General features: G+C 40.3%; 2 protein-coding genes across 4 annotated transcripts in view; one reads left to right on the forward strand and one right to left on the reverse strand.

Annotated features, from left to right (window-relative positions):
• ITIH2 (inter-alpha-trypsin inhibitor heavy chain 2) overlaps positions 1–7575 on the forward strand; it is a 45819-nt gene extending 38244 nt beyond the window's left edge. Inside the window, exons 17-21 of the mRNA XM_050804642.1 lie at positions 972–1085; positions 1918–2116; positions 2630–2802; positions 4427–4538; positions 7241–7575. Coding sequence (XP_050660599.1) covers positions 972–1085; positions 1918–2116; positions 2630–2802; positions 4427–4538; positions 7241–7388 — 746 coding nt within the window. The 3' untranslated portion in view covers positions 7389–7575. The remainder of the gene's footprint in view (positions 1–971; positions 1086–1917; positions 2117–2629; positions 2803–4426; positions 4539–7240) is intronic.
• Positions 7576–7594: 19 nt separating this feature from the next.
• KIN (Kin17 DNA and RNA binding protein) overlaps positions 7595–25826 on the reverse strand; it is a 43237-nt gene continuing 25005 nt past the window's right edge. The window contains exons 9-13 of one of the 3 annotated variants that reach the window (XM_050804627.1): positions 25486–25536; positions 23222–23290; positions 21960–22059; positions 19472–19572; positions 7595–13340 (exon numbers count right to left, since the gene is read on the reverse strand). In XM_050804627.1, the coding sequence (XP_050660584.1) occupies positions 13335–13340; positions 19472–19572; positions 21960–22059; positions 23222–23290; positions 25486–25536 (327 nt within the window). In that variant the 3' untranslated portion in view covers positions 7595–13334. Of the gene's footprint in view, positions 13341–14524; positions 15443–19246; positions 19573–21959; positions 22060–23221; positions 23291–25485; positions 25537–25826 lie in introns of those variants that run through there. The other 2 variants (XM_050804625.1, XM_050804624.1) reach the window with 2 other exon arrangements.

Raw genomic sequence — 25826 nt, forward strand, 5'->3', positions numbered from 1 at the left:
CCTGCCTCAGCTCCCGAGTAGCTGGGATTACAGGTGCCCGCCACTACACCTGGCCAATTTTTTTTTTTTAATTTTTTAGCAGCGATGGGTGTTCTCCATGTTGGTCAGGTTGGTCTCGAACTCCCGACCTCAGGTGATCCATTCACCTGGGCATCTCAAAGTGCTGGGATTACAGGAGTGAGCCACCAGGCCTGGCCAAGATTATTTTTAAAAGAGCCTTTGTTGTGTGTGTTTTTTATTTTATTTTATTATTTATTTATTTATTTTTGAGACAGAGTCTTGCACTGTCACCCGGCTTGGAGTGCAGTGGCGCCATCTCGGCTCACTGCAACCTCCGCCTCCCAGGTTCAAGCAATTCTCCTGCCTCAGCCTCCCGAGTAGCTGGGATTGCAGGTGCCCACCACCATACCCGGCTAATTTTTTGTATTTTTAGTAGAGACGGGGTTTCACTATGCTGGCCAGGCTGGTCTTGAATGCCTGACCTCGTGATTCACCCACCTCGGCCTCCCAAAGTGCTGGGATTACAGGCATGAGCCACCGCACCTGGCCTGTTCTGTGTTTTTACAATGCCCTGTAGTGTCCGGCTCCAATAAAAATCAACTAACCACGTATTTGTGGACTGCAGAGCATGAACCTGGAGGTGTGAACTGAACATTTCTGGCCTGAGTGACAGGTTTAGCCACTGCACGAACTTCCCGTAACTCCTCTGCAAGCTTTTATTCATACTGCCACCAACAACTTTCCTAAAATGAGGGTCAAGTCACTTCACGTTTATGAGGAAGTGCTCCATGACAGAGGGACAATGGAGTATGAACAACTGGCTCCCCGAGGCCTGGAGGAATACCGAGCATAAAGGAGAAGCACAATAAATATTTGTTCTGATTAAATTAAAGATGTTCAGGAATGATATAGTGCTCAAAATCATCTTCCTTTTAATGATTTTGTTTACATTTTCTTTGTATATTTTCCAGTTGAAAATGACCCACATTTCATCATTTATCTACCAAAAAGCCAAAAGAACATTTGTTTCAATATTGACTCAGAACCTGGAAAAATCCTCAACCTGGTTTCTGACCCAGAATCAGGTAAAATAAAAATAAATTATATTTGCTTTAGACAATTAGGTCACTGTCATGCTTTCCTGTCACTGCCTTGGATTTCTTTCTTTCTCACCTTAATAGAAGTGCTATATATTTCAGTGATATTAGTGAGAAGTTAAATTATAAATATATTCTTAACTATTTTGAACCATCATAGCTCAAAATATATACCCTCTCTCTGAGTATGAACTAGCAGATCTTGTTGTGATATAATTAATTTAAATACGAGCCAGGTGTGGTGGCTCACACCTGCCATCTCAGCACTTTGGGAGGCTGAGGCGGGCAGTTCACCTGAGATTAGGAGTTCGAGACCAGCCTGGCCAACATGATAAAACTCCCCGACTACTAAAAATACAAAAAAAAAATTAGCCGGGCATGGTGGCACACACCTGTAATCCCAGCTGCTCAGGAGGCTGAGCCAGGAGAATCGCTTGAACCCAGGAGGTGGAGGTTGCAGTGAGCCGAGATGGCGCCACTGCACTCCAGCCTTAGTGACAGAGCGAGACTCCGTCACACACACACAAAAATTCATTTAAACACTATATGATAGTAAATTATTTAAATTACATTTTATACACTGACAATTAAATTTTATAACTGATATAAAATTATTAAATTAAATTTACTAAATTTTATAACTGTTATATTAAAATATATGTTATACAATGAGAAGCACAAAGAAGAAAATGTTATGTAAATCTTGAAGCAAAATTATAACTTTCCTATATTGCCAAGTTTTATAAATTTGAACTATAGTACCCACGCATGCAAAATAAAGGGCACACAAGAGAAAAACTCATTTTTTTCTTTCCTGTAGGAATTGTAATCAATGGTCAGCTTGTTGGTGCCAAGAAGCCCAACAATGGAAAACTAAGCACCTATTTTGGAAAACTGGGATTTTATTTCCAAAGTGAAGACGTAAAAATAGAAATCAGCACTGAGGCCATCACCCTGAGTGGTGGTTCTAGCACATTTGCCTTGTCCTGGTCCGACACAGCTCAAGTTATGAATCAGAGGCAAGTATGATTCCATCTGAAGTCAGGCCTGTCCGTGACACATGACTGCATAACTAAATCCAGGCATCAGTGACATCAACATTAAAAAAAAAAAAAATCATCGTTTTAAATATAAGGAAGTTGAGGTTCAGAAAAATTGTTCTCACTCCCTCCTCTGTTCCTGGCAGTGGGCACGGTGTTTTTGGCCACCATGGGTCCCAGGACCTAATCTAGTGCCTGGCGTCAGTAAGCACTCACTGGGTATGCGCTGGTCAGCGAACGAATCCACCAGCTGAAATCTATACCCGACTCGATCGCAGAGTGCGCTCCAAATGCCATGATTGTGTCCTCTGCATAGAAGCTTCCCAATGAGTATCCGTTCATCGATCATTTATCTATAAACTGTTGCAAGCGCTTAGATAACTAGCCGAATTGTCTGGGAGGAGTGAAGAGCTCATATTAGGGGTGAGAAGAATGACTTTAGAAAAAGGTCTGTTCTGAAATGGTTTAATTCCACTTGGACTTTCACACCAGGGTGCAGATCTCAGTGAAGAAAGCAAAAGTGGTAACTATCACCCTGGACAAAGAGATGTCCTTTTCTGTTTTACTTCATCGTGTTTGGAAGAAGCATCCCATTAATGTTGACTTTCTGGGAATCTACGTCCCCCCTACAAACAAGTTTTCACCTAATGCCCACGGACTAATAGGTAAAGTGTCTATGGACCATCTGACGAGGGCGGGGCCACTCTAACTCTTTAGCAGCTTTGGCTGACAGTGGTTACAAGCTGAGGACATGGTAGGTGTGGACTCAAGAGCACAGAGGACCAACATAGCAGCGTGGGGCCACTCGGGAATGTGACAGCCTTTTGCCGTTCTAGACAAGGCTGTCCAGGGCCAGGATTTCAGCATCACAAACTGGGCAAGTTAAGAGAAGGGACAGATACATTTCAAGCTTTACGTTAAAGATTTTTTTCTAACTGAAGCGAGGTGAACCCATTTAGGAGGTCTGTGATAACGAGCAGAATACCCTGGGCAACTGTCCCTAGTATTTTAAGAAGGGCTCAAATGTAAAGCCTGTGACATCACAAACAAATCTTGTGCCTGTGATCTGAGCTATGCTCTCAGGTGCTCACCTCACTTTCCTGCCATCAGGGTGCTCGATTTACTTACAATCCACTAGACCAACCTCATGTATAAAATGACCATGAGCTCCAGGCATGGTGGCTCATGTAATCCCAGCACTTTAGGAGGCCTGGGCAGGTAGACTGCTTGTGGAGTTCAAGACCAGCCTGGGCACCCCATTGCTATCAAAAAAGTAGGTAATAAAAATAATTAGCAGGATGTGGTGGATCCTGCCTGGAGTCCCAGCTACTCAGGAAGCTGCGGTGGGATTGCCCGAGTCCAGGAATTAGAGGCTGCAGTGAGCTGTGACTGTGCCACTGTGCTCCAGCCTGGGTGATAAAGGGAGACTCCATCTCTTAAATTTACTTATTTATTTATGTATTTATTAGATGGAGTTTCGCTCTTGTTGCCCAGGCTGAAGTGCAATGGCACAATCTCAGCTCATCGCAACCTCTGCCTCCACAGTTCACGCGATTCTCTTCCCTCAGCCTCCCAAGTAGCTGGGATTACAGGCCTGCACCACCATGCCCAGCTAATTTTGTATTTTTAGTAGAGATAGGGTTTCTCCATGTTGGTCAGGCTGGTCTGGAACTCCCAACCTCAGGTGGTGATCTGCCCGGCTCGGCCTCCAGAGTGCTAGGATTACAGGTGTGAGCCACCGCACCCGGCCCCATCTCTTCAATTAAAAAAAAAAAAAAAAAAAGGGCTGGGAGTGGTGGCTCAAGCCTGTAATCCCAGCACTTTGGGAGGCCAAGACGGGTGGATCACGAGGTCAGGAGATCGAGACCATCCTGGCTAACACGGTGAAACCCCGTCTCTACTAAAAATACAAAAAAAAATTAGCCAGGTGTGGTGACGGGCACCTGTAGTCCCAGCTACTTGGGAGGCTGAGGCAGGAGAATGGCATAAACCTGGGAGGCGGAGCTTGCAGTGAGCTGAGATCTGGCCACTGCACTCCAGCCTGGGTGACAGAGGGAGATCCTTCCTCAAATGAAAAAAAAATAAAAATAAAAAAAGATCGTGAGCAGCACAAATGTGCTCCCAGGAAGGACCCTCCCTCCCATCACCACTCCTTTTTCCTCTCAGCTTGTCTTTCCACCCTAGAAATCCCAGAGGGAGGACTAAAATGTAGCATGGAGCCAATAACAAGCCTGTCTTTTTATTTGACTATGATTACATGTAAATCAATGTCTAATTCTGTTTCGCCAGGCCAGTTCATGCAGGAACCAAAGATACACATCTTCAATGAGAGACCGGGAAAGGACCCTGAGAAACCAGAGGCCAGCATGGAAGTGAAGGGGCAGAAGCTCATTGTCACCAGGTAGGCCTCGGGTGTAAGGACAGTGACGAAGAGGGCTCGTGTTAGAATTAGACCCACACAGCAAAATAGAGGAGCAAGAAGAAGTGTTGTAAGCACTACCTACATCACACTAAGCAATTCATCAGGAATAGACACACACAGCATTCGCATAAGGGCACTTCTGATATCCCACCTTAAATGCAAATAATGACGGGGTATCTAGGGTCATGTGATGCCAAGATTAACTAACCTGTTGTTCTCATCTTCATACTTTAGAAGCCCTCATGAGAGCTTCACAACTTGGATAACTGGACACGTGGATCAAAGGAGAGAATCATAAAAACACCTATTACCATAGTACTGCAGAACGAATATAGATTTTTACATCAGGCTAGAGCTTTCCTTTTACACATAGATCTCTGACTGCTTTTTTTTTTTTGTAGCTTTTCTTATACAAACCACCCCCATATGCTTCATCTAAAGTGAGAACTTAGAAGCTCGTAAGACATTCTGAGTGTAAAAATCTTACAAATCTTGATATTTTTTCCCAGTCCTTTACAGTTGTCTCACCCATGCCAAATTTGGTACCGTTTTAAAGCCGTTTACCCCTTTTTAGAGTTTTTACAAAGCAGTCAACTTCACTTTGTTAGAAAGGATTCTTCATGCAAACAAATGTCATTGGCTTTGACATAATTAAACCATAACAATGATAACCATAAAATTGTATTTGGAAGTATTGCCACGAAAGTAGATTTGTGAACTGAAACAACGGATTCTTGCTGAATACACCATTCAATTAGTATCAGTTTATGGGAGGAACAAGGTACTGATGGAAATCAGTGAGAGTGTGTCACAGAAGCAATTATGAGCACAAATTAATAATGCTAATATTAAGCTATCTGAAGTTGGTAAAAGGGTGTTTACTGCCAGGCATGGTGGCTCATGCCTGTAACCCCAATGCTTTGAGAAGCCAATGTGGGAGGATCACTTGAGACTAGCAGTTCAAGACTGGCCTGGGCAACATAGTAAGACTCCATCTCTATAAAAATAAAAATAAAAATAATTAGCCAGGTGTAGTAGATTCTGCCTATAGCCCCAGCTACTCAGGAGGTTGAGGTGGGAGGATCCATTGAGCCCAGGAGTTCAAAGCTGAAGTGAGTTATGATTGTACCGCTGCACTCCAGCCTGGGTAACAGAGTGAGACCTGTCTCATAAATAAAAACATAATATATAAATAGGCTGGGCACACTTTGGGAGGCTGAGGCGGGTGGATCACCTGAGGTCAGGAGTTCAAGACCATCTTGCAAACATGTTGAAACCCCCCCCATCTCTACTAAAAATACAAAAATTAGCTGGGTGTGGTGGCGGGTGCCTGTAATCCCAGCTACTCGGGAGGCTGAGGTAGGAGAATCGCTTGAACCTGGGAGGTGGAGGTTGCAGTGGGCGGAGATAGCACCACTGTACTCCAGCCTGACTCCATCTCTCTCTCTCTCTCTCTATATATATATATATATACACACACACACACACACACACACACACACACACATATAGATAGATATTTATATATGTATATATCTATATATGCATTTACTTTTTATATAGAGAGAGAGATGGAGTCAGGCTAGAGTGCAGTGGTGCACTCTATATTTATATATTTATATTTATATAGGTATATTATATACCTATATAAATGTATATGTATATTTATATATAGATATTTATAAATATATATTTATCTATATAGATATAGATATATATTTATATGTACATAAATATATATACATATATAAGTAAATACATATATATACACACACATGCGTTTATTATAATGACAAAAAGTAAATGCTGGGCCTCCATTTCATCCACTGCAAGCACCTCGTGGTTCATAACTGAAACTGAGCTGTCCCCTGAACTGGGCGCGGTGATACACTTTTAAGGCTCATTCACGCAATGTGCCAGATTCTTTACAAATTGTTGGCTACTTTGCCCTTCAAGTGGAGGACATGAATCTGCTCAGAAACAGCAGGTATCACCCTTAAACACACAGAAAGTGCAGTTAAGAGGTGCCACCAATGCATTCTTTTTTTTCTGATGACAGAGTCTTGCTCTGTCGCCCAGGCTGGAGTGCAGTGGTGCGACCTTGGCTCACTGCAACCCCCGCCTCCTGGGTTCAAGTGATTCTCGTGCCTCAGTCTCTCGAGTAATTGGGACTACAGGCATATGCCCAGCTAATTTTTTAAAAAAATATTTTTAGTAAAGACAGGGTTTCTCCATGTTGGCCAGGCTCGTCTTGAACTCCTGGCCTCAAATGATCCGCCCGCCTTGGCCTCCCAAAGCGCTGGGATGACAGGCATGAGCCACCGTGCCTGGCCACCGACTCATTCTTTAAGTGACCGGTGAGGTCAGCCTCAACGCTGTGGAGTCTTGTTCCTGCCTTCTTTCCATTGGCTACTGTTTCCCTTGCTGGAAAAGCCCATATGGGTCAACTCTAAGGGTTCTTTGAGTTCTCTAAGGACACTCCACTGATTCTCTGTCTTTCCAACACCAAGCCCCAGACTTGGGTGTTTCACATGACTTGGGAAGCAGCGATAGGTGGGGGGGCGGCAGATGTGGTGACGGAACACGACGAACAGCAAGGAAAAGACGGGGTCTTGTGTCTAGAGGTGCCCGGCCAGCCATCCCTCGGCCTCCCGCTAACCACATGCCTTGCTTCCTTGCAGGGGCTTACAGAAAGACTACAGAACGGATCTCGTGTTTGGAACGGATGTTACCTGCTGGTTTGTGCACAACAGTGGAAAAGGATTCATTGACGGGCATTACAAGGATTACTTCGTGCCTCAGCTCTACAGCTTTCTCAAACGGCCTTAAGGGTTTATAGTTTGGGAAATTATATATATTAATACACATCTTTCCCCTGTCACTTTTGCAGATATTCTTTGGTTTGAATAATTAAAATGAACCAGATATCAGGGTGGTTAATTAAAATGAACCAGATATCAGGGTGTTTTATAAAGCCTGTAAATACACCTGAAGAAAATAAACATCTTACAAATGAGCTTTTAGGATTTTGTTGCATTTTTAGACGCCAAAGTGTGTGAATCAAGGTGGTGCTGAGACAAGCCAGCATCTGGACAGAGCCTTAAATGTGGTGTTTACTGTGATCATTTATTAATCTTTTCTTTTTCCTTTGAGACAGGGTCTCCCAGGTTGGAGTGCAGTGGCGTGATCATAGCTCACTGCAGCCTCAGCCTGGGCACAAGCAATCCTCCCACTTCAACCTCCCTAGTAGCTGGGACTACAGGTGCATGTCACCATGCCTGCCTCATTTTTATTTTTTTGCAGAGACGAGGTCTCACTATGGTCCCCAGGCTGGTCTCAAACTCCTGGGCTCAAGTGATTCTCCCGCCTCAGCCTTCCAAAGTGCTGGGATTACAGGTATGAGCCACCACACCCAGCTGATCATTTCATTGTTGTTGAGTCTCAGGTCCTCAACCTTGCAGATTGCATCCATCTTTACACTACTAGTTGCATGGGAGGTATGATTATGAGAGGGTTAGATGGTGAGCATAGAATACAAACGGGGGTTACTTGATCTTAGGTGCTTTGTAGAGATTTATACTAAAGCCCTGCTACCCTCTGTAGGGATAGCCTTGCTATGGTGCCTGTGATAACCCAGTATTTTTGTCCAAGATTCTCTTCATAGTGTTGGTCCCTGGGACCCTTGTGAGTGTATGAGGTCTGAATTAGCCATGGTTCTCCAGAAAAACAGAACCCACAGGAGATTTACAATAAGGATTGGCTCATGTGATTATGGAGGCTTGTAAATCCAAAATCTGCCGAGTAGGCTGATGGTACAGGAGACCCAGGGAGGAGCCAGTGTTCCAGTCCAAAAGCCATCAGGCAGGAAGAGCCGATGCTGCAGATGAAGTCCAAAGGCCGTACACTAGAGAATCCCCTCTGACTTGGGGAGGTCAGCATTTTTGTTCTATTCAGACCTTTGACTGATTAGATGAGGCCCACCCACACAAGGGAAGGTGATTTCTTTACTTTGTGTGTGTGTGTGTGTGTTTTTTTTTCTTGAGATGGAATCTCACTTTATTGCCCAGGCTGGAGCACAGTGGCGCAATCTCGGCTCACTGCAACCTCCACCTCCTAGGTTGAAGTGATCCTCCTGCCTCAGCCTCCCAAGTAGATGGGATTACCAGCGTGAGCCACCATGCCCAGCCCCACTTGGGAGTTTTTGTTGCTCCCAAATTCTGCACATATTTAAAATCGCTCAGGATGTTACCTCAGATGGCTAATGAGACACACTGTGAATGTTGCTAAGTGAATTCTGAATCATAGTTCCAAATTCTCTGGAAGCCCTGTGTGTCTGTGAATCAAGTTTCACACACATTTAATATACCTTGAACAGGGCATTTTTGTTAGTACTCCTGGTAGAACTGTTACTTCATTTGCATTTAAACCATTTCTGAGGAATACCACTTACATGCTAAATCTTATATTAGACTTTATTTCAAAATAAAGTAGTAAATTATGTTCTAACAAAAAGCCAATGACAGTTATAAGGCAGAATAAAATAAGCAACCAATTTAAAGCGAAACTGGGTTACTTTATGCTGTCTGCTCTTGTATAGTGGATTTTGGTGCTAAGATGCAAGTCTGAACCACTGTAATTCTGTGCTTTGCTGTGTTTACAACTTTCCTTAAAAATCAATTCCTAAAATGAACATATTCTCAAAAGCCAAATTGGTGAATTTGCACTTTAAAAAAGCTTTTTAAAGGCACATTTTTATGAATCTTTCTTTCCGTAATCTGATAAAAGTCATTTTTCATTTTAGAGGCAAAACTCTTTTTTTGCACATATCCAACCCGTACTTGAAAAAGCAAGTGGGCATCTCCAAACCTAATTGCAAAATCTTAAGGAAATGTGATTGTTTCTAGAAGCTAAAGATTACTGGCTGGGCGTGGTGCCTCATGCCTATAATCCCAGCACTTTCAGAGGCCAAGGCAGGAGCATCGTTGGAGGCCAGGTGTTCAAGACCAGCCTAGGCAACATAGTGAGACTCCCATCTCTTCATAAAAATAAGTAAAAGTAAAGATAGCCTTAGTGCTGAAGAGGTAAATAGCACTACCTCTTAGTCGTCTTCTTCTATAAGAAGTGGTCACCTATGATACACTTTTGAAAAATCTACTGCATCTTTTCCATTTCCTATTTCAAAAATAGAAACATATTAAATATTAAAATGCTAATATTCAACATAAACTTCAAAAGTGAGATTTTAACATTAATTCTGTTACTCGGTTAAAATCTTGAATTTAAAACTTCTACCTGCAGATACTAAGTTTAGCTTCTTAGTATTTTATGTGTGCACAGTGGTCTTAAAAGTAAGAATGAAAATCTTGGGGTGTATACTTATATGCGGTAATAGAGTTCTATCAAAAGAAACTGCAGCTTTAAAGGATCACTTACTACCATCCAGTGGCATCCTCTCTTTAGTCTTATCCCAACTGAAGGAGATATAAATGACTCCAAAGGCCCAGTAAAATCAAAGTAAAAATTACCTGGCTATCTAGGTACATAGAGATGCTTGTATGCTATAAGAACTTAGTGTTATTTTTCTTAACTTTTTCACAATGGCTGAGTCTACTTCTTGGTAACTATTCCCAAAATAACTACAGAAGAGAAAAAAAAAAAAAAACCCTCCAGGATAGCTTCCTTAAGTGGCATAATTATTCAGTTATCTAATTAACGTTTCTAGGGTCACTGCAGTCAACCTAATGACTAACTTATAATCAAGGCTGATCATATTCTGGCTGGGCGTGGTGGCTCACTCCTGTAATCCCAGCACTTTGGGAGGCCAAGGCAGGCAGATCACCTGAGGTCAGCAGTTTGACACCGGCCTGACCAACATGGCGAAATCATGTCTTTACTAAAAATACAAAACTTAGGTGGGTGCCGTGGCATGGACCTGTAATCCCAGCTACTCGGGAGGCTAAGGCAGGAGAATCGCTTAAACCCAGGAGGCGGAGATTGCAGTAAGCCAAGATCGCAACACTGCATTCTAGGCTGGGTGACAGAGTCTGTCTCAAAAAAAAAAAAAAAAAAAAAAAAAAAAAAAAAAGGCTGATCATATTCTAATCCTGTGATTCCATCTTACCCAAGTAGGAACTGAGGTGTATACTGGTATCAGTGAACAATTTCTCAGGCCCAACAGTCAGGGCAGATTTTCAAGTAGCTGCTATACATGATCAAGTTTCTCTTACTGGCCTATCATTTCATTTGATTATCATTGAACATTGTCAATTCCTATAACACACACCTTGGGTCTCTATCTGCTTCTCACTTATATCTCCAGTACAATGGCTTACCTACTGAAGGCACTCCATAAATGCTAGCTGAATGAATTTCATGCAATCATATCAGAAAAACTGAAACTGAGAGGCAGTTAGAAGTAGATGCCAGAAGACAAAGGAAAAATCAGCAAATGAGATTTAATGAGATTCTGATGAAGAAAACAGAATTTGGTCTCTCAGGACAACAAAACCAATAATTTGATATGACCTCAAGTCAGTTGTTAAAAAAAGAACAGCTTAAAACAAAATAAGAAGACAAGCCACTGACTGAGAGAAAATATTTGCAAAAGACACATTTGATAAAGAACACTTAACTGAAATATACAAAGAACTCTTCACTTTGGGAGGCCGAGGCGGGCGGATCACGAGGTCAAGAGATCGAGACCATCCTGGCTAACACGGTGAAACCCCGTCACTATTGAAAATACAAAACATTAGCCGTGTGTGGTGGTGCGCGCCTGTAGTCCCAGCTCCTCGGAGGCTGAGGCAGGAGAATGGCGTGAACCCGGGAGGCGGAGCTTGCAATGAGCCGAGATCGCGCCACTGCACTCCAGCCTGGGCGATGACAAAGCGAGACTCCGTCTCAAAAAAAAAAGAAAAAAAAAAAAAAGAACTCTTAAAATTCAACAATAAGAAAATGAATCACCCAATTAAATAGTGGGCAAAAATCCTGAAAGCCATCTCACCAAAGAAGATATACAGGCAGCAAATAAGCATATGAAAAGATGCCCCACATCATACTTCATCAAAGATATGCAAATTAAAGCAACGATAAGATCCCATTGTACACCTATTAGGATGGGCAAAATCCAGAACACTGACAGCATCAAATGCTGGTGGAGATGAGGAGCAACAGGAACTCTCACTCATTGCTTGTTTGAATACAAAATGGTACAGTCACCCTGGAAGACAGTTGGGTAGTTTCTCAGAAGACTCTTGGCATATGATCCAGCAATTGTGCTCCGTGGTCTTTACATAGATAAGTTGAAAATGTCTATCCACAAAATACCTGCACACAGATGTTTGTAGCAGCTTTATTCATAATTTCCAAACCCTGGAAGCAACCAGGATATCCTTCAGTAGGTGAGTGCATAAACTGTGGTGCATTCAGACAATAGAATATTATTCAGTGCCAAAATGAAGTGTGCTATCGAGCCACAAAAACCTAACCAAAACAACACGGAGGAACCATACATGTGTATGTTCTACTAGGTGAAAGAAGCCAATCTGAAAAAGCTACACACTGTACGACTCCAACTATATGACCTTCGAGGGAGACAAAACTAGGGAGACAGTAAAAAGATCAGTGGCCAGCAGAGATCTGGGGGGAGACAGGGAACAGGCAGAACACAGGAAACTTCTAGGGCAGTGAAGCGGTTCTGTGTGATGCTACAGTGGCAGATACATGTCATTATACATTTGTCAAAACCCACAGAAACTGCTCTAATAAGTAAAGTCTATGTTCGAAAAAAAGAAAAATAGCTTATGATGCTTCAAAAATAGAAGTCTAATCATAAGACCTGTTGTTAGTTATCTGTAGTCATTCTGCTTAGCATAAACACTATCAGGCTCTACGAACTCGAGGGAAAAAACTACTGTTACATCTAGAATCATATTTTTATGCTTCAGATATTTTTTATTGAATTTAACCTCAAGTATGCTACCTCATTTCATTCTGAAATAATTTCAGAAAGATGTTGGAGAATTAAATGTGGGAGGCAGACATGAAACAGTTTTTCCCTGAAGAAAACCACCGAGTTGATTCCAAACTTACATATTTGGGGGAGGCATATGTAATTTGTCAGGTTTTACTCATCACTATTTGTTATCAGGGAGAACCATTCTCCTTTTTGAAATTCTTCAGGCCAGATTCTTAGTAGTCCAGGCTCAACTTCTTGGCTCCATTTCCGGACATGACCACTCACTGCCATTTATTCAACACCTACTATGTGCTGGACTTCATGTCTGATGCTTTATATGTATTTTCTGTAGGTCTCACACCAACCCGGCAGAAAAACATTTTGACAATTTATACATTAAAAACATCGCAATTCAAGAACATTAACATTCTAATATTACAAAGCTAATGAACAGAACTGCCAGAATTTGATCTAAAGACTGCCCACACCCAAAACCTAGTTGCTTTCCATACTATGCTGTCAGGTTACTTTGAAAAAACCTTAATTCGTCCCTGAAGAACATTTTCTGTAAAGCTACTGACATCATCCTGCTAGTATTTCTTTACTGCCTCTTACATTTCTGCTAACAGCGTATGTTCTCCCATCTTCCGAGAATAGAAGCTGTCAGCCCTCCCTGACTCTCAATTAAAGAGAGATATCCCAGGGGTCGGCACCGTACCTGTGTCTAACGTCAGCATATTCCCATCCTCATGTTTGAAGTGATCATCCTGGTGTGGTCTGTTTTTTATAGAAGATCAACTCAGGCAAGGCGTGGTAACTCACACCTGTAATTACAACACTTTAGGAGGCCGAGGCAGGAAGACTGCTTGAGCTCAAGAGTTTGAGACCAGCCTGGGCAACATTGCAAGACCTTGTCTCTACTAAAAATCAAACAAATTAGCCAGGCATGGTAGTGCATGCCTGTAGTCCCAGCTACTCGGGAGGCTGAGGTGGGAGAGTCAATGACCTAAGCCCAGGAGGATGAGGCTGCAGTCAGCCATGATTGTGCCACTGCACTCCAGGCTGGGTGACAGAGCAAGACCCTATCTCAAAAAAGAAAAAAAAGAAAAAAAAAAAAAAAAAAAGAGGTTGGGCGCGGTGGCTCATGCCTGTAATCCCAGCACTTTGGGAGGCCGAGGCAGGCAGATCACAAGGTCAGGAGATCAAGACCATCCTGGCCAACATGGTGAAACCTTGTCTCTACTAAAAATACAAAAATTAGCTGGGCGTGGTGGCACATGCCTGTAGTCCCAGCTACTCAGGAGGCTGAGGCGGGAGAATGGCTTGAACCTGGGAGGTGGGGGTTGCAGTGAGCCGAGATTGTGCCACTGCACTCCAGCCTGGCCAACAGAGTGAGACTGCGTCTCAAAAAAAGAAAAAAAGGAAAAAGAAAAGATAGATCATCTCTCTCTTCCTGGTGCTGCTGAAGGGTAAGATGTAAACCTCGAGTGCCCAAGAATGTAAATGTAGAGAGCCAGCACAGGGAGCCAGAGACAGAGTGCAAGCCTGGGAAGGCTGTTGACACCTGGTCCCACTGCCCTGGAAGCTAGCGTCTGCTCCTTTCAGTCATGTGCACCATAAATATCCCTTCTCTTCTTTTCCTTTGGCACAGGCAAGTGTGGGTTTCCTGTCTTTTGCATTCCCTAATAATACACTGCCCTACTTATTTCAAACTGCATAGTTAGGCAGGGTGCCGTGGCTCACGCTTGCAATCCTAGCACTTTGGGAGGCTGAGGCAGGAGGATCACTTGAGCCCAGGAGTTTGAGAGCAGCCTGGGTAACATAGTGAGACCCTGTCTCTAAAAGTAAAAAAAATTAAAAACAAATAAAACTGTAGAGTTCAACATTGCTGGTGGGACTGTAAAATGGTATAGCTGCTCTGGAAGAGTTTGGCAGAATCAAAAGCTTCTGTTCACATAAAATCCTGTAAATGGATGATCATGGCAGCATTATTCACAATAGCCAAAAAGTAGAAACAATCCAAATGTTTATCAACTGATGAATGGATAAACAAAATATGGCACATCCATACAGTGGAATATTACGCAGCCATAAAAACAAATGAAGCAGGCCTACATGCTACCACATGGATAAACCTTGAAAACATGATGGTAAGTGTAAGAAGCCAGTCATAAAAGATCATGTATTATATGATTCCATTTATAAGAAATGTCCAGAAAGGGAAATCCATAGAGACGGAAAGTACATGAGTGGCTGCCTAGGGCTAGGGCAGAGGGGAAAAATAGCAATTGACTATTACAAGGCTTCATTTTGGGGCATGAAAGTGTTTTAAAATCAGACAGTGGTGATGGTTGCACAACTCTGCAAAAATACTGAAAACCACTGAATTGTATGTATATTTTAAATGAGTGGTCTGTAAGGTATATGAATTATTACCACAATAAAGCTGCTTCTGTATTTATAGTTTTACATTTAAAATTTAATTACACTTGTAGTTCAACTTTACTACTCTACTACTGAAAATATAAATTTAGAGTGTATGAAGGATTTCCTCCAATTACATGATTCTAAATTGTCATATATAAAACACTTTATAATAACATTCTTTAATGAAGATATAAATTCATCAAGTAAATTACAAAGGAAACAAAAATAACAAGGACAAAATTACATAGTTTTGATACTTCATGAGACATAATTAAATTGTTCTCAAAGTTTAGCTGAACAACTATACAGTAATATTTTCAAAAACCTGTTTTTTTAATACAAAAGAATACCCTAACACAGTAGAGTCTCATAATGCCCTGGCGAACACCAATTTGATGCTTTAAGATTTTAATGTATTGTTAACACATTTTCAAACTCAGGCGAGTTTAGAAAAGTCTTCATATTGAATTCCTTCCACTCTGCGTCCTTTTAAAGGGCCCTACAAATTAAAATAATTTAAAAGAAGGTTAAAAACACACATTCCCAAAAGACAAAAAAATGACACCATGCTTATGGATACAAATTTGCCTTTTCTGTATCCCTAAAATATCATTAAGGTAGTTAACATTTGTATATATCTATGAATTTTAAGAATAATCTATGGCATCCTCATTAAGAAAATCTGTATTTTCTTCTGTGACATCTGACATTCGTTATCAATAGATATTGTGGCAGAGACCCGCTAGCTGTTCAGTATCTCCTCTGCTTCCTGGATAAATAGCTAATTTCCTAGCTCCCTTGTGGTTCGCTGTGGCCATGCATGGAGCTCCAAGCCCAGGGAAGCAAACAGAAGTGATGGTCCAAACGTGCTATCCCCGAAACACAATCTGCCAAGCTCCTTTTGCCTGCCCCATGCACACAGACACGGCAACTGGAGATGCCACTTGAGGGCAGTAGAGCCATTAGCTGGAAGGACCCGGGGTCACAAATCACCTCTTAGAAAAGAGTTCCCTGATCAAAAAAACCCATTTGGGGTTTTTACAGTGAAACGTTAACGTCTACCATGTTTGTGCCATTGTCCATTTGGGGTTTTCTTTTTTTTATAGGAAATATCATTTTGTAAGCATTACAGATACTCAAACATGTTTGTCGAGGTTGGCTATGATAGTTATACTGGTCTAAATTATAAAAAGAGTTCAACTTTAAATTTATTTTCTTCTTTCATATCGAACAAAAAGAGAAAGAGGAAAATTAATGAAAGATATCTTCTATCACTAAAGCAGATATAACCTGGGAACACAGAGAATATGGGCTGTGGACCTACACTCCCCAAGTTCAAATCTCACTTTCAACAATTGATTTAAGCTCTCTGTCCTTCAGTTTCCCCTCTGTGCCCCATTATCTCCCAGTGGAAATAATAGTAATGTCTGTATGATTGGGTTGCTGGGAAACATAAACGAGTCATTTCATATAAAGTGACTAGACCTGGAATTTAATATGAGTGAGAGCTCAATAATTTTCAACTCTAATTATTATTTAATCTTTGGTTTAGCCGGGCGCGGTGGCTCACGCCTGTAATCCCAGCACTTTGGGAGGCCGAGGCGGGCAGATCACAAGGTCAAGAGATCGAGACCATCCTGGCTAACACGGTGAAACCCCGTCTCTACTAAAAATACAAAAAATTAGCCGGGCGCGGTGGTGGGCACCTGTAGTCCCAGCTACACAGGAGGCTGAGGCAGGAGAATGGCGTGAACCTGGGGGGCGGAGCTTGCAGTGAGCCGAGATCGTGCCACTGCACTCCAGCCAGGGGGATAGAGCGAGACTCCGTCTCAAAAAAAAAAAATAAAATCTTTTGTTTAAACTTTGAGAGTTGGGTCAGGCACAGTGCTCACATCTGTAATCCCAGCACTTTGGGAGGCCGAGGCGGGTAGATCACCTGAGGTCAGGAGTTTGAGACCAGCCTGACCAACGTGGTAAAATCCCATCTCTACTAAAAATATAAAAATTAGCTGGGCGTGGTGGCACATGCCTGTAATCCCAGCTACTTGGGAGGCTGGAGCAGAAGAATTTCTTGAACCCGGAGGCGGAGGTTGCAGTGAGCTGAGATCGCGCCATTGCACTCCAGCCTGGGCGACAGAGTGAGACTCTGTCTTGAAAATAAATAAATAAAATAAAATAAAAATAAAATTTGACAGTTAATCCTTTCCCTTGCAAAATATAACGTGATGATGATGATGATAATGATGACAATGATGATGACCCTAACCCTGGAACTGAGATTTTAACATTTTTTTACTGCTTCCGTTAACAACAAATAATTATCATATTTAAAGGAATTAAGTTCCCAGATAAAGTATAACCTAGGTTGGATTTTTCATTATAGTGTTTAATGGTCTATGGTCAATTGCATTTTTCTGATAAGAACCACAAATCTGGAGAATAAGAAGGGAGCCAGACATTTGAGTTTATAAAGTAAATAGCTAAAAAGCAGAGGCTATTTAGGAACAATTTACTAGGTGTTAAAAATCTGCTTAATAAATGCATAAATTTCAAACATTACCAATGACATGAAAACTTAAGGTGCCAGAAATGATAAAAATAACCACTTGCAAAGTTCAAGTGGCGACACATGCACATACAGAGATATTTTTGTTTTGTTTTTTTTTTTTAATGAGGAGAGCCTGAAGAACAGTAGAAAAAAAATTAAGAGATAGATTCCCTTTTTTTTTGAGATGGAGTCTCGCTCTGTCACCCAGGCCGAAGTGGCACAATCTCGGCTCACTGCAACCTCTGCCTCCCAGGTTCAAGCGATTCTCCTGCCTCAATCTCCCGAGCTGGGACTACAGGCATTTGCCACCGTGCCCAGCTAATTTTTGCACTTTTAGTGGAGATGGGATTTCTCCATGTTGGCCAGGCTGGTCTCGAACTCCTGACCTCAGGTGATCCATCCCCCTTGGCCTCCCAAACTGCTGGAATTACAGGGTTGAGGCACCATGCCCAGCTGGTAGATTCCCTCTTCTAAAAGAACTACATGTTGCTCTGCAATCAAACAGAAAGGCTTTTCATGTAGATTTGCTCCTAAGTTCTACCTCAGTACAGAAGATGAAACTGGGTCTACAGTGCAGAAGGTGAGAAATTAGCTTTTGATGAATGGACACAACCTGCAAACCAAAGGTATCGAGATGGAACTCAACACAGCCTCAACAGTAATCAGTTGTTTTGTGTTTCCCTGAGATGAAAACATGAAACAGGATCTGCATTTGATAGTGCTATGGAATTAATAAGGTAAGTTTCATGCATGGTCCATGCAAAAAAAAAAAAAGAAATTAATAAGGGAAAGATAAGCAAGTTGTCAAGGAAATACTGGATTTTCTATTGCCTTATGCTGATAGAGTCAGAGAAAATCTTAGAGTTTTTTGTTAAAACTCAATCTGCTAATTTAGTCAGACTGACACGTTCCTCAATGCCAAGTAAGAGTCCTTTTTCCCTTTTTTCCCCTTAGTTTACATTAGTCAGTAACAGTTAGCAAGTAACAGTTTCTAGGTTAGCATTGTCAGGATCAGAAAGAAAAAAAAAATGAAAAGCTTGATTTACTGAAATGAGAATTCTCTCAAATAAGGACCTAAATGGTTTCTCCAGAAAACCTTCCTAGACACATATCCTCTAACAGGCCCAGGGGCTTAGGGGTCCTATAAACTCCCCAAGAGAACAAAGAAAATTTAGTAAATTATGTGCAACGTTTTGAAGAGTCTGAACTTTCATTAAACTCTCTTAGTGATCTATTACTCCCAAGCTCCCCCAGAAATACTAAAACGGACTGTACTGGAGATGAAAAATTCTTTTGTTTAGCATCAAAGATAATGCAGTGCAGTAGTTCAGAGTTCTAAAAGGAAACTTTCTTTCTGAAGGTATCTCAGGCCTCAGTCACAGACCTGTCAGTGAAATATCAGTTCTAAGTCAATAACCAACTTTATTTATATGTCAGAGTTCTTTAAATTACTGTATTGATCTCTGCTACCTTAAATCCTTTACGAAAAAAGGGAAGACATTTAAAAAAGTGGGTGACCTCTGTGGTTCCCTCCCTCTTGACAATGACTATACTTCCCCCACCAACTTCACTATACCAAATTGAGTTTTATATTCAATATGAGGGGAAAAAAGGATATAAAACGGTACCCATTATACACACTTTCATAAAACACCAAGATTGAAAAGGAACAGACCAAAATATTAATGGGGTTTATTGCTGGGCTTGGGGATTATGATTAATTTTTATAATTATTTATTTATATTAAATTAAAATATGTTTTTCAGGTTTTATGCATGAGTAACATTTCTTTTGTAATCAGAAAATAAAATACTGTAGCAATGGCAGAGTCATTAGAGAAAATAAGTTTACAGATTTCCAAGTAGGAAACAAGGCTAATAAAAAACTCAAATTCTAAAATAAAGAACAATCCAATTAAAAAACACTATGGCACATTTTTAAAGCACTTTGAAATTTCTGTCTTTGTATAAACAAACTTACAGTTTCAATGACGATAGTAGCTGAAAAAGTCTTCTCATTGATGGATTCAAGGGTACCTTCATTTCCTCTGTAGCCTCCATTTAAAACTAGAATTCTTTTTCCTACGATGGAAAAGAATATAAAAATTAATGCAAAGAAATATCTCCATTTTTCTTCTAACTTGTTACAGCAATGTACAAAAATGTACTACACTTAATAAACATAACAAAAAACAAAACCCTTTTTCTTAGAAGTTCCCTTTTTTTGAGATGTTTTACTTTTAGACTGCAAGGAATATAAGGTACTTGGAGAAAATGTTCAGAGTCCAGAAGTAATCAGAGAAAATTTAGCTTACTTTGTCTCTTTGCAAAATTCGTAAGATGGTTTGGCAGTTTTACAAAACTTTAAAGTTATACCTACCATGTGACTGAGCCATTCTATGTATTCACCCAAGAAAAAAGAAATCAGATATCCACACAAAGCTTTGTACATATATGTTCACAGCAGTTTTAACAGCCAAAAGCTGTAAATAAGCCAAATGTCTATCAACAGATAACTGGGTAAACAAAGTGGTACACGAGTCCCCCCTTATCCCAGGTTTTGGTTACTCTCAGTCAGCGCGGTCCAAAAATAGGTGTATACAGTACAATAAAATATTTTGAGAGAAAGAGACCACATTCACATGACTTTTATTATGGTATATTATTATAATTGCTCTTTTATTATTAGTTATTATTCTCAATCTTTTACTGTGCCTAATTCATAAGTTAAACTTTATTATAGGTATGTATGTACGAAAAACACATAGTATATATAGTGTTTGGTACTATCCATGGTTTCAGGCACTCACTGGTGGTCTTGGAAGGTATAGGATAAGGGGGTAATACTGCATATCCATACAATGACATATAGCAAGAAAAAAGAATGAACTACAGATACATGCCACCACATAGGTGAATCCAAAATAATTACGCTGAGTAAAAGTAGCCAGACCAGAAAACAAGACACATTTATATTTATAGAAACTTAATTTATATAAAATTCTAGAAAAATAAGAACTGAATTACAGTGACAGAAAGCATGCCAGCAGATGCCGAGGAAGACGGGGGACGTAGGAGCAGAAGGTAGGAGGGAGGGATTAGAGAGGGAAATGAGGGGATTTATCCATCATCTTGATTGCAGTGATGGTTTTATGAAGTAGGCAATGTTCAAACTTACCAAATTGTATACTTTACATATGTGTGATTTATTGTACACCAATTCTACCACAATAAAGCTAACACAAGTTTTTCTAATTTGTAAAAAAAATTTTTACTTTAGGAGGAAAAAAGAATAAAGAATATGGCAATTGGAAGTTCCATGGTCTGATGTTATCACTACATTGGCAATGACATCCCCCAGGAAGATTCTGAGTCAGAAGCAAACAACCTGGTCAAAGTAGTGTTCGTACTCAGATACGGATAAGTTTCCAGAAGGCAAAGACAACTAAGGGGGAAAAAAAGCAAAATAACAGACTTTCACTTGACTATCACAGAGAGCTAAACAAATACATTACAGGTTGAACATCCCTAATCTGAAAACCCAAAATTTGAAAAGCTCCAAAATCTAAAATCTTTTGAGCGCTGACATCATGCCACAAGTGGAAAATTCCACACCTGACCTCCAGTGACAGGTCACTGTCAAGAAAGATGCAATCAAAATTATTTAAAATATTGTATAAAATTACCTTCAGGTCATGTGTGTAAGGTGTATATAAAACATAAATGAGGCTGGGTGCAGTGGCTCACGCCTGCAATTCTAGTCCTTTGAGAGGCTGAGGTGGGCGAATAACTTGAGATCAGGAGTTCGAGACCAGCTTGGCCAACATGGTGAAGCCCCGTCTTTACTAAAAATACAAAAATTAGCCGGATGTGGTGGTGCATGCCTGTAGTCCCAGCTACTTGGGAAGCTAAGGCAGAAGAATTGCTTGACCTGGGAAGTGAAGGTTGCAGTAGTCAAGATCGTGCCACTACACTCCAGCCGGGGTGACAGAGTGAAACTGTGTCTCAAAAATGAATAAATAAAAATAAAATAAAACATAAATCAATTTTGTGTTAAGACATGGGTTCCAACCCCAAGATACCCAATTATGTATACGCAAATATTCCAAAATCCAAAATTGGAAACACTTCTGAGTGAAAGTCCAGGCATTTCAGATGAGAGATTCTCCACCTACAACCATAAGCCTAATATAACAAATGCTATCCATATACGTCTATGTTTTGCTTCAGGAAAAAAAAAAAAGTATTCCAGGAAAGGAAAATCCATTGACACCACAAAACAGCTTCACCAGGGAGCCAGTAAACTACGATGCCCTTGAATCCAAACAGAGATGAGTTACGCTGGCAGTTAATGTTGCCAAGACAGAAAAATAACTACAACCATCAAGCACTGTCAAAATACAGGGGTTTAAGAATGGAACCGCTCATTTTGATGGCATATGTATTAAATGGTCTGCAAACAGATTTACCTGGTGCTGGAATTACTGTCTCTAAATGAGTCTGGTCAAGTTTCAGCTTGTCTCCAGAATCAATCATCTTCACAACAGCTGTATATTTGTCAATTACTTCCTGTCATGTAAAATGAACACTTTTAAAATAGAAGAAGTAAGTGCACACTCATTTAAAAGGACAAAAGTAAATGAAATGAAGACAAAATATCAATCAAAAGATAGGAGTTACTCCTTCTATAAATGACACTATTTTCTAGATTCAATACATGATTTCCCAGCCTATGGTTCTCAATAAAGAACTCAATTCAAAGCTTAGTAAAGGTTTTCATCGGGAAAGAATAACAGATTGGTGGTACTGGAATAAGACTTTAAGAAATCTAACAAGAGGGGTAGTTTTGCCTAGCTTAATGTACAGTGGAAGAAGGGCAACAGGCATGCACAAGGCTGGGTGCTAAAATAAAACTAAATTTAGGAAAGGCAAAAAGGGAGAAAAGGCCTAGAATATTGATACAAACTTTAAAATCTCAGAGTAGGCCGGGTGTGGTGGCTCATGCCTGTAATCCCAGTACTTTGGGAGGCTGAGGCGGGTGGATCACCTAAGGTCAGGAGTTCGAGACCAGCTCGGCCAACCTGGTGAAACCCCGTCTCTACTAAAAATACAAAAGTTAGCTAGGAGTGGTGGCAGGTGCCTGTAATCCCAGCTACTTGGGTGGCTGAGGCAGGATAATCACTGGAACCCAGGAGATGATGGTTGCAATGAGCCAAGATCGTACCACTGCACTCCAGCCTGGACAACAGAGCCAAACTCTGTCTCAAAAATAAAAATAAAAATAAATAAAATCCCAGAGTAGCCAAAAGGCAGTCTCTCAAGCAAAACACAAGAAGTCCTCGTGAGACCTTGACAGTATAATTATTAGGCTGGTGTAAAAGTAATTGCAGTTTTTGCCATTACTTTTAATATACGGCCTATGATTAAAAAATAAAATACATTTTACTGACAAGCAAGGCATGCATGCTGAGGTTTTGAAGAGGTGCTGATGGGACTTCATACATACAATCTGTCCTAGTAAGAAAACAGATCAATGTTGAGTATAAACTATGGATGAAAAAGAAATATTTCTCCAGCAATCATGAATTCAGCTTCCATTTCATGGGATAATCAAGAATTTTAGACATAGTACTTTTGCTACCAGGACTTGATTTTCAAGAAATACCAAAATAGCTTCACTTAGTGACCCAAGCTTTTTTCACAAATTCCATTCATAATTGCATGTCCTTACCTTAACGATACCCTTTTTCTTATGATATTTCTCTCCCAGTTTTTTGGTTATAATTTTCACAATAATTTCCTAGAAGATAACAAAAAAAAAAAAGATGAAAGGAAAGACAGAAGTGATCATTTATTTACTTCTTCCTTTTAAACTGTTTACCCAAAACCACAGGAAAATGTAACTGCCCTGCCAAATAAGAAATGCTGAAGTTCTCTGCCTTCCCAACAATGGCAAACATTTCCTTAGCAAACTTTTATTCATTCTTCCTCTTTCTGTTCATCATGGTTAGCAAGAGGAAAAAAACATACACATGTATATACAAAATGTTTGATTTCTACATTGAAGAGTTCTGGAAATCTAGGACTGTTATCGGTAAATCTCAACTCTAGTACTTTACGTCTTTCGTAGATAGTTTCTTTCTCTCCATTGCAGGAAGTGAAAAGCACTGAGGTGTTCACTGCTGATAAAAACGCAGATTGCAAGAGACTCACCGGAAACTGCAAGACACTGAGCCTTCGAGCTTACGCAGGACAGTTCTCACAATGCCCCTTTCTCATGAGGTTGCTTTGAATTTTGGTACAAATGGGATTCCTCCAGATTAGTTATAGCTAAAGGTATTGTTCTTCTGAGCATCTAATTCTCAAATGGGAGGAAAATCTGGACTTATTTCCTATTAATGAATTTGGAGTTTGCTTCTTTACCATTTTTTCCTGATTTGGATTAGCTGTCTAAGAGCTAATAAGGAAAATTAAATTGCCTAACAATGCAATATTCACTGCAGAGATTCTATATTTTCTACTTCAAGTGAATATATCAAAGACATGGTCGCAAGTACTTCATAAAGCCATGCTTAAAATCATACTAACAAAACCTTAGGAAGGACTTTGGGGAGAGGGTATTTAATAGTAGAAGGTATGTTTAAGGAAGTCTCTCTTTTAAGACTTTCTAAATGAAGCCAATTAATACCAAAACAACTTCTCCAATTTAGCCATACTATTTTCTGGGCTAATTTCTCAAAGGCTCTCATGGGTTCACAATCCAGTACTTGGAAGATAATTCATTACACCACTGTTAAAAATATTTCCTTTCGGAGTTTAAAAATTAAGCACAGTGGGCTGGGCGCGGTGGCTCACCCCTGTAATCCCAGCACAGGGGAGGCCGAGGCAGGTGGGTCATCTGAGGTCTGGAGTTTGAGACTAGCCTGACCAACATGGAGAAATTCCGTCTTTACTAAAAATACAAAATGAGCCGGGCATGGTGGCCCATGCCTGTAATCTCAGCTATTAGGGAGGCTGAGGCAGGAGAATCACTTGAACCCAGGAGGTGGAGACTGCGGTGAGCTGAGATTGCGCCACTGCACTCCAACATGGGCAACAAGAGCAAAACTCCATCTCAAAAAAAAAAAAAAAAGAAATTAGGCACAGTGGCTCAGGCCAGTAAATCCTGACAGCCTGGGAAGCTGAGGCAGGAGGATCACTTGAGGCTGCTATGTTGACCAGCCTGGGCAACAGAGTAAAACCTCGTCTCTACAAAAAACACAAAAATCAGCAGGGCATTAGTGGTGCATGCTTGTAGTCCTATCTACTCTGGAAGCTGAGGTGGGAGGATCGCTTGAAGCCAGGAGTTTGAGACCAGCCTGGTCAATAGAGCAAGACCTTGTCTCTATTTAAAAATAAAAAAAAGAATAAGACACTCTGAAAGTTTTATGAAAATGTCACATCTCAGTAAGTCTAAAATAGAACATCAATAAATAATCATTTAACAATATTGTTAAATGTTTAAAAACTATTTTAAAATTTTTTTTAAAACAAAAATAAATAAATAAACAATAAAATATAAAACTCCCTTGAGTTTGTAAAATTAAAACCTGCTTTTCTCCACAATGTACCTATTAATAAATGGACAATTCTAGTTTCAGTAAGTTGTAAATTGAAAACCAACACTTGAGCATTTATAGTTCTACTCAATTCTGAAAACACAACCTTTTGTCTTACAGCAAAAATTGAAAATCTCTGGCTCAAATTCAAGATGTCCATAAACAAGTTTAGCACCAAACTTAAGGAACATTATTAGTCTATAAGCATGAAGTAACCCTCTAATAGAAGTGCAACCAATAATTAAAGATCTAATAGAAAGAAAAGTCATTATAAGTTATAACTAACTCTATATAGATTATACATGTTTGAAAAGTTTAGTTACTTATACTAAATGCTAGTTAAATCATTCACTTAAACATACATTTAGAATTTAAGAAACTCCAACTGAATACTTACAGGCTGTAGCCAGTAGTCTGTTCGGGCAGTTCTTTTCTTTTCCTCTTCAATCTGTAGAACACATAATGTCTGAAAATTATCTCCTTAAAATTCTCACTGGACTTCAAAATACTATTCTATTTAACAAAATAACACCATAAAACTGTGAAGTCTTCTACTTCACAGAAGACCAACGACATAATTTGCAAGCTCTGATAAATACAAATAAACATTATTTGTCATTAGTTTTTGATTTTAAAAAACTTGCATTTTTAAAAGTATGTAATAAAGCAAGTCAACTGACCTAGGAAGCAAACAGACACAACCCCTTTTCCAGCTGCAAGACCAGCCCATACTTGCCC

The sequence above is a fragment of the Macaca thibetana genome, chromosome 9 (genome assembly GCF_024542745.1).
Source record: "Macaca thibetana thibetana isolate TM-01 chromosome 9, ASM2454274v1, whole genome shotgun sequence".
NCBI lineage: Eukaryota > Metazoa > Chordata > Mammalia > Primates > Cercopithecidae > Macaca > Macaca thibetana.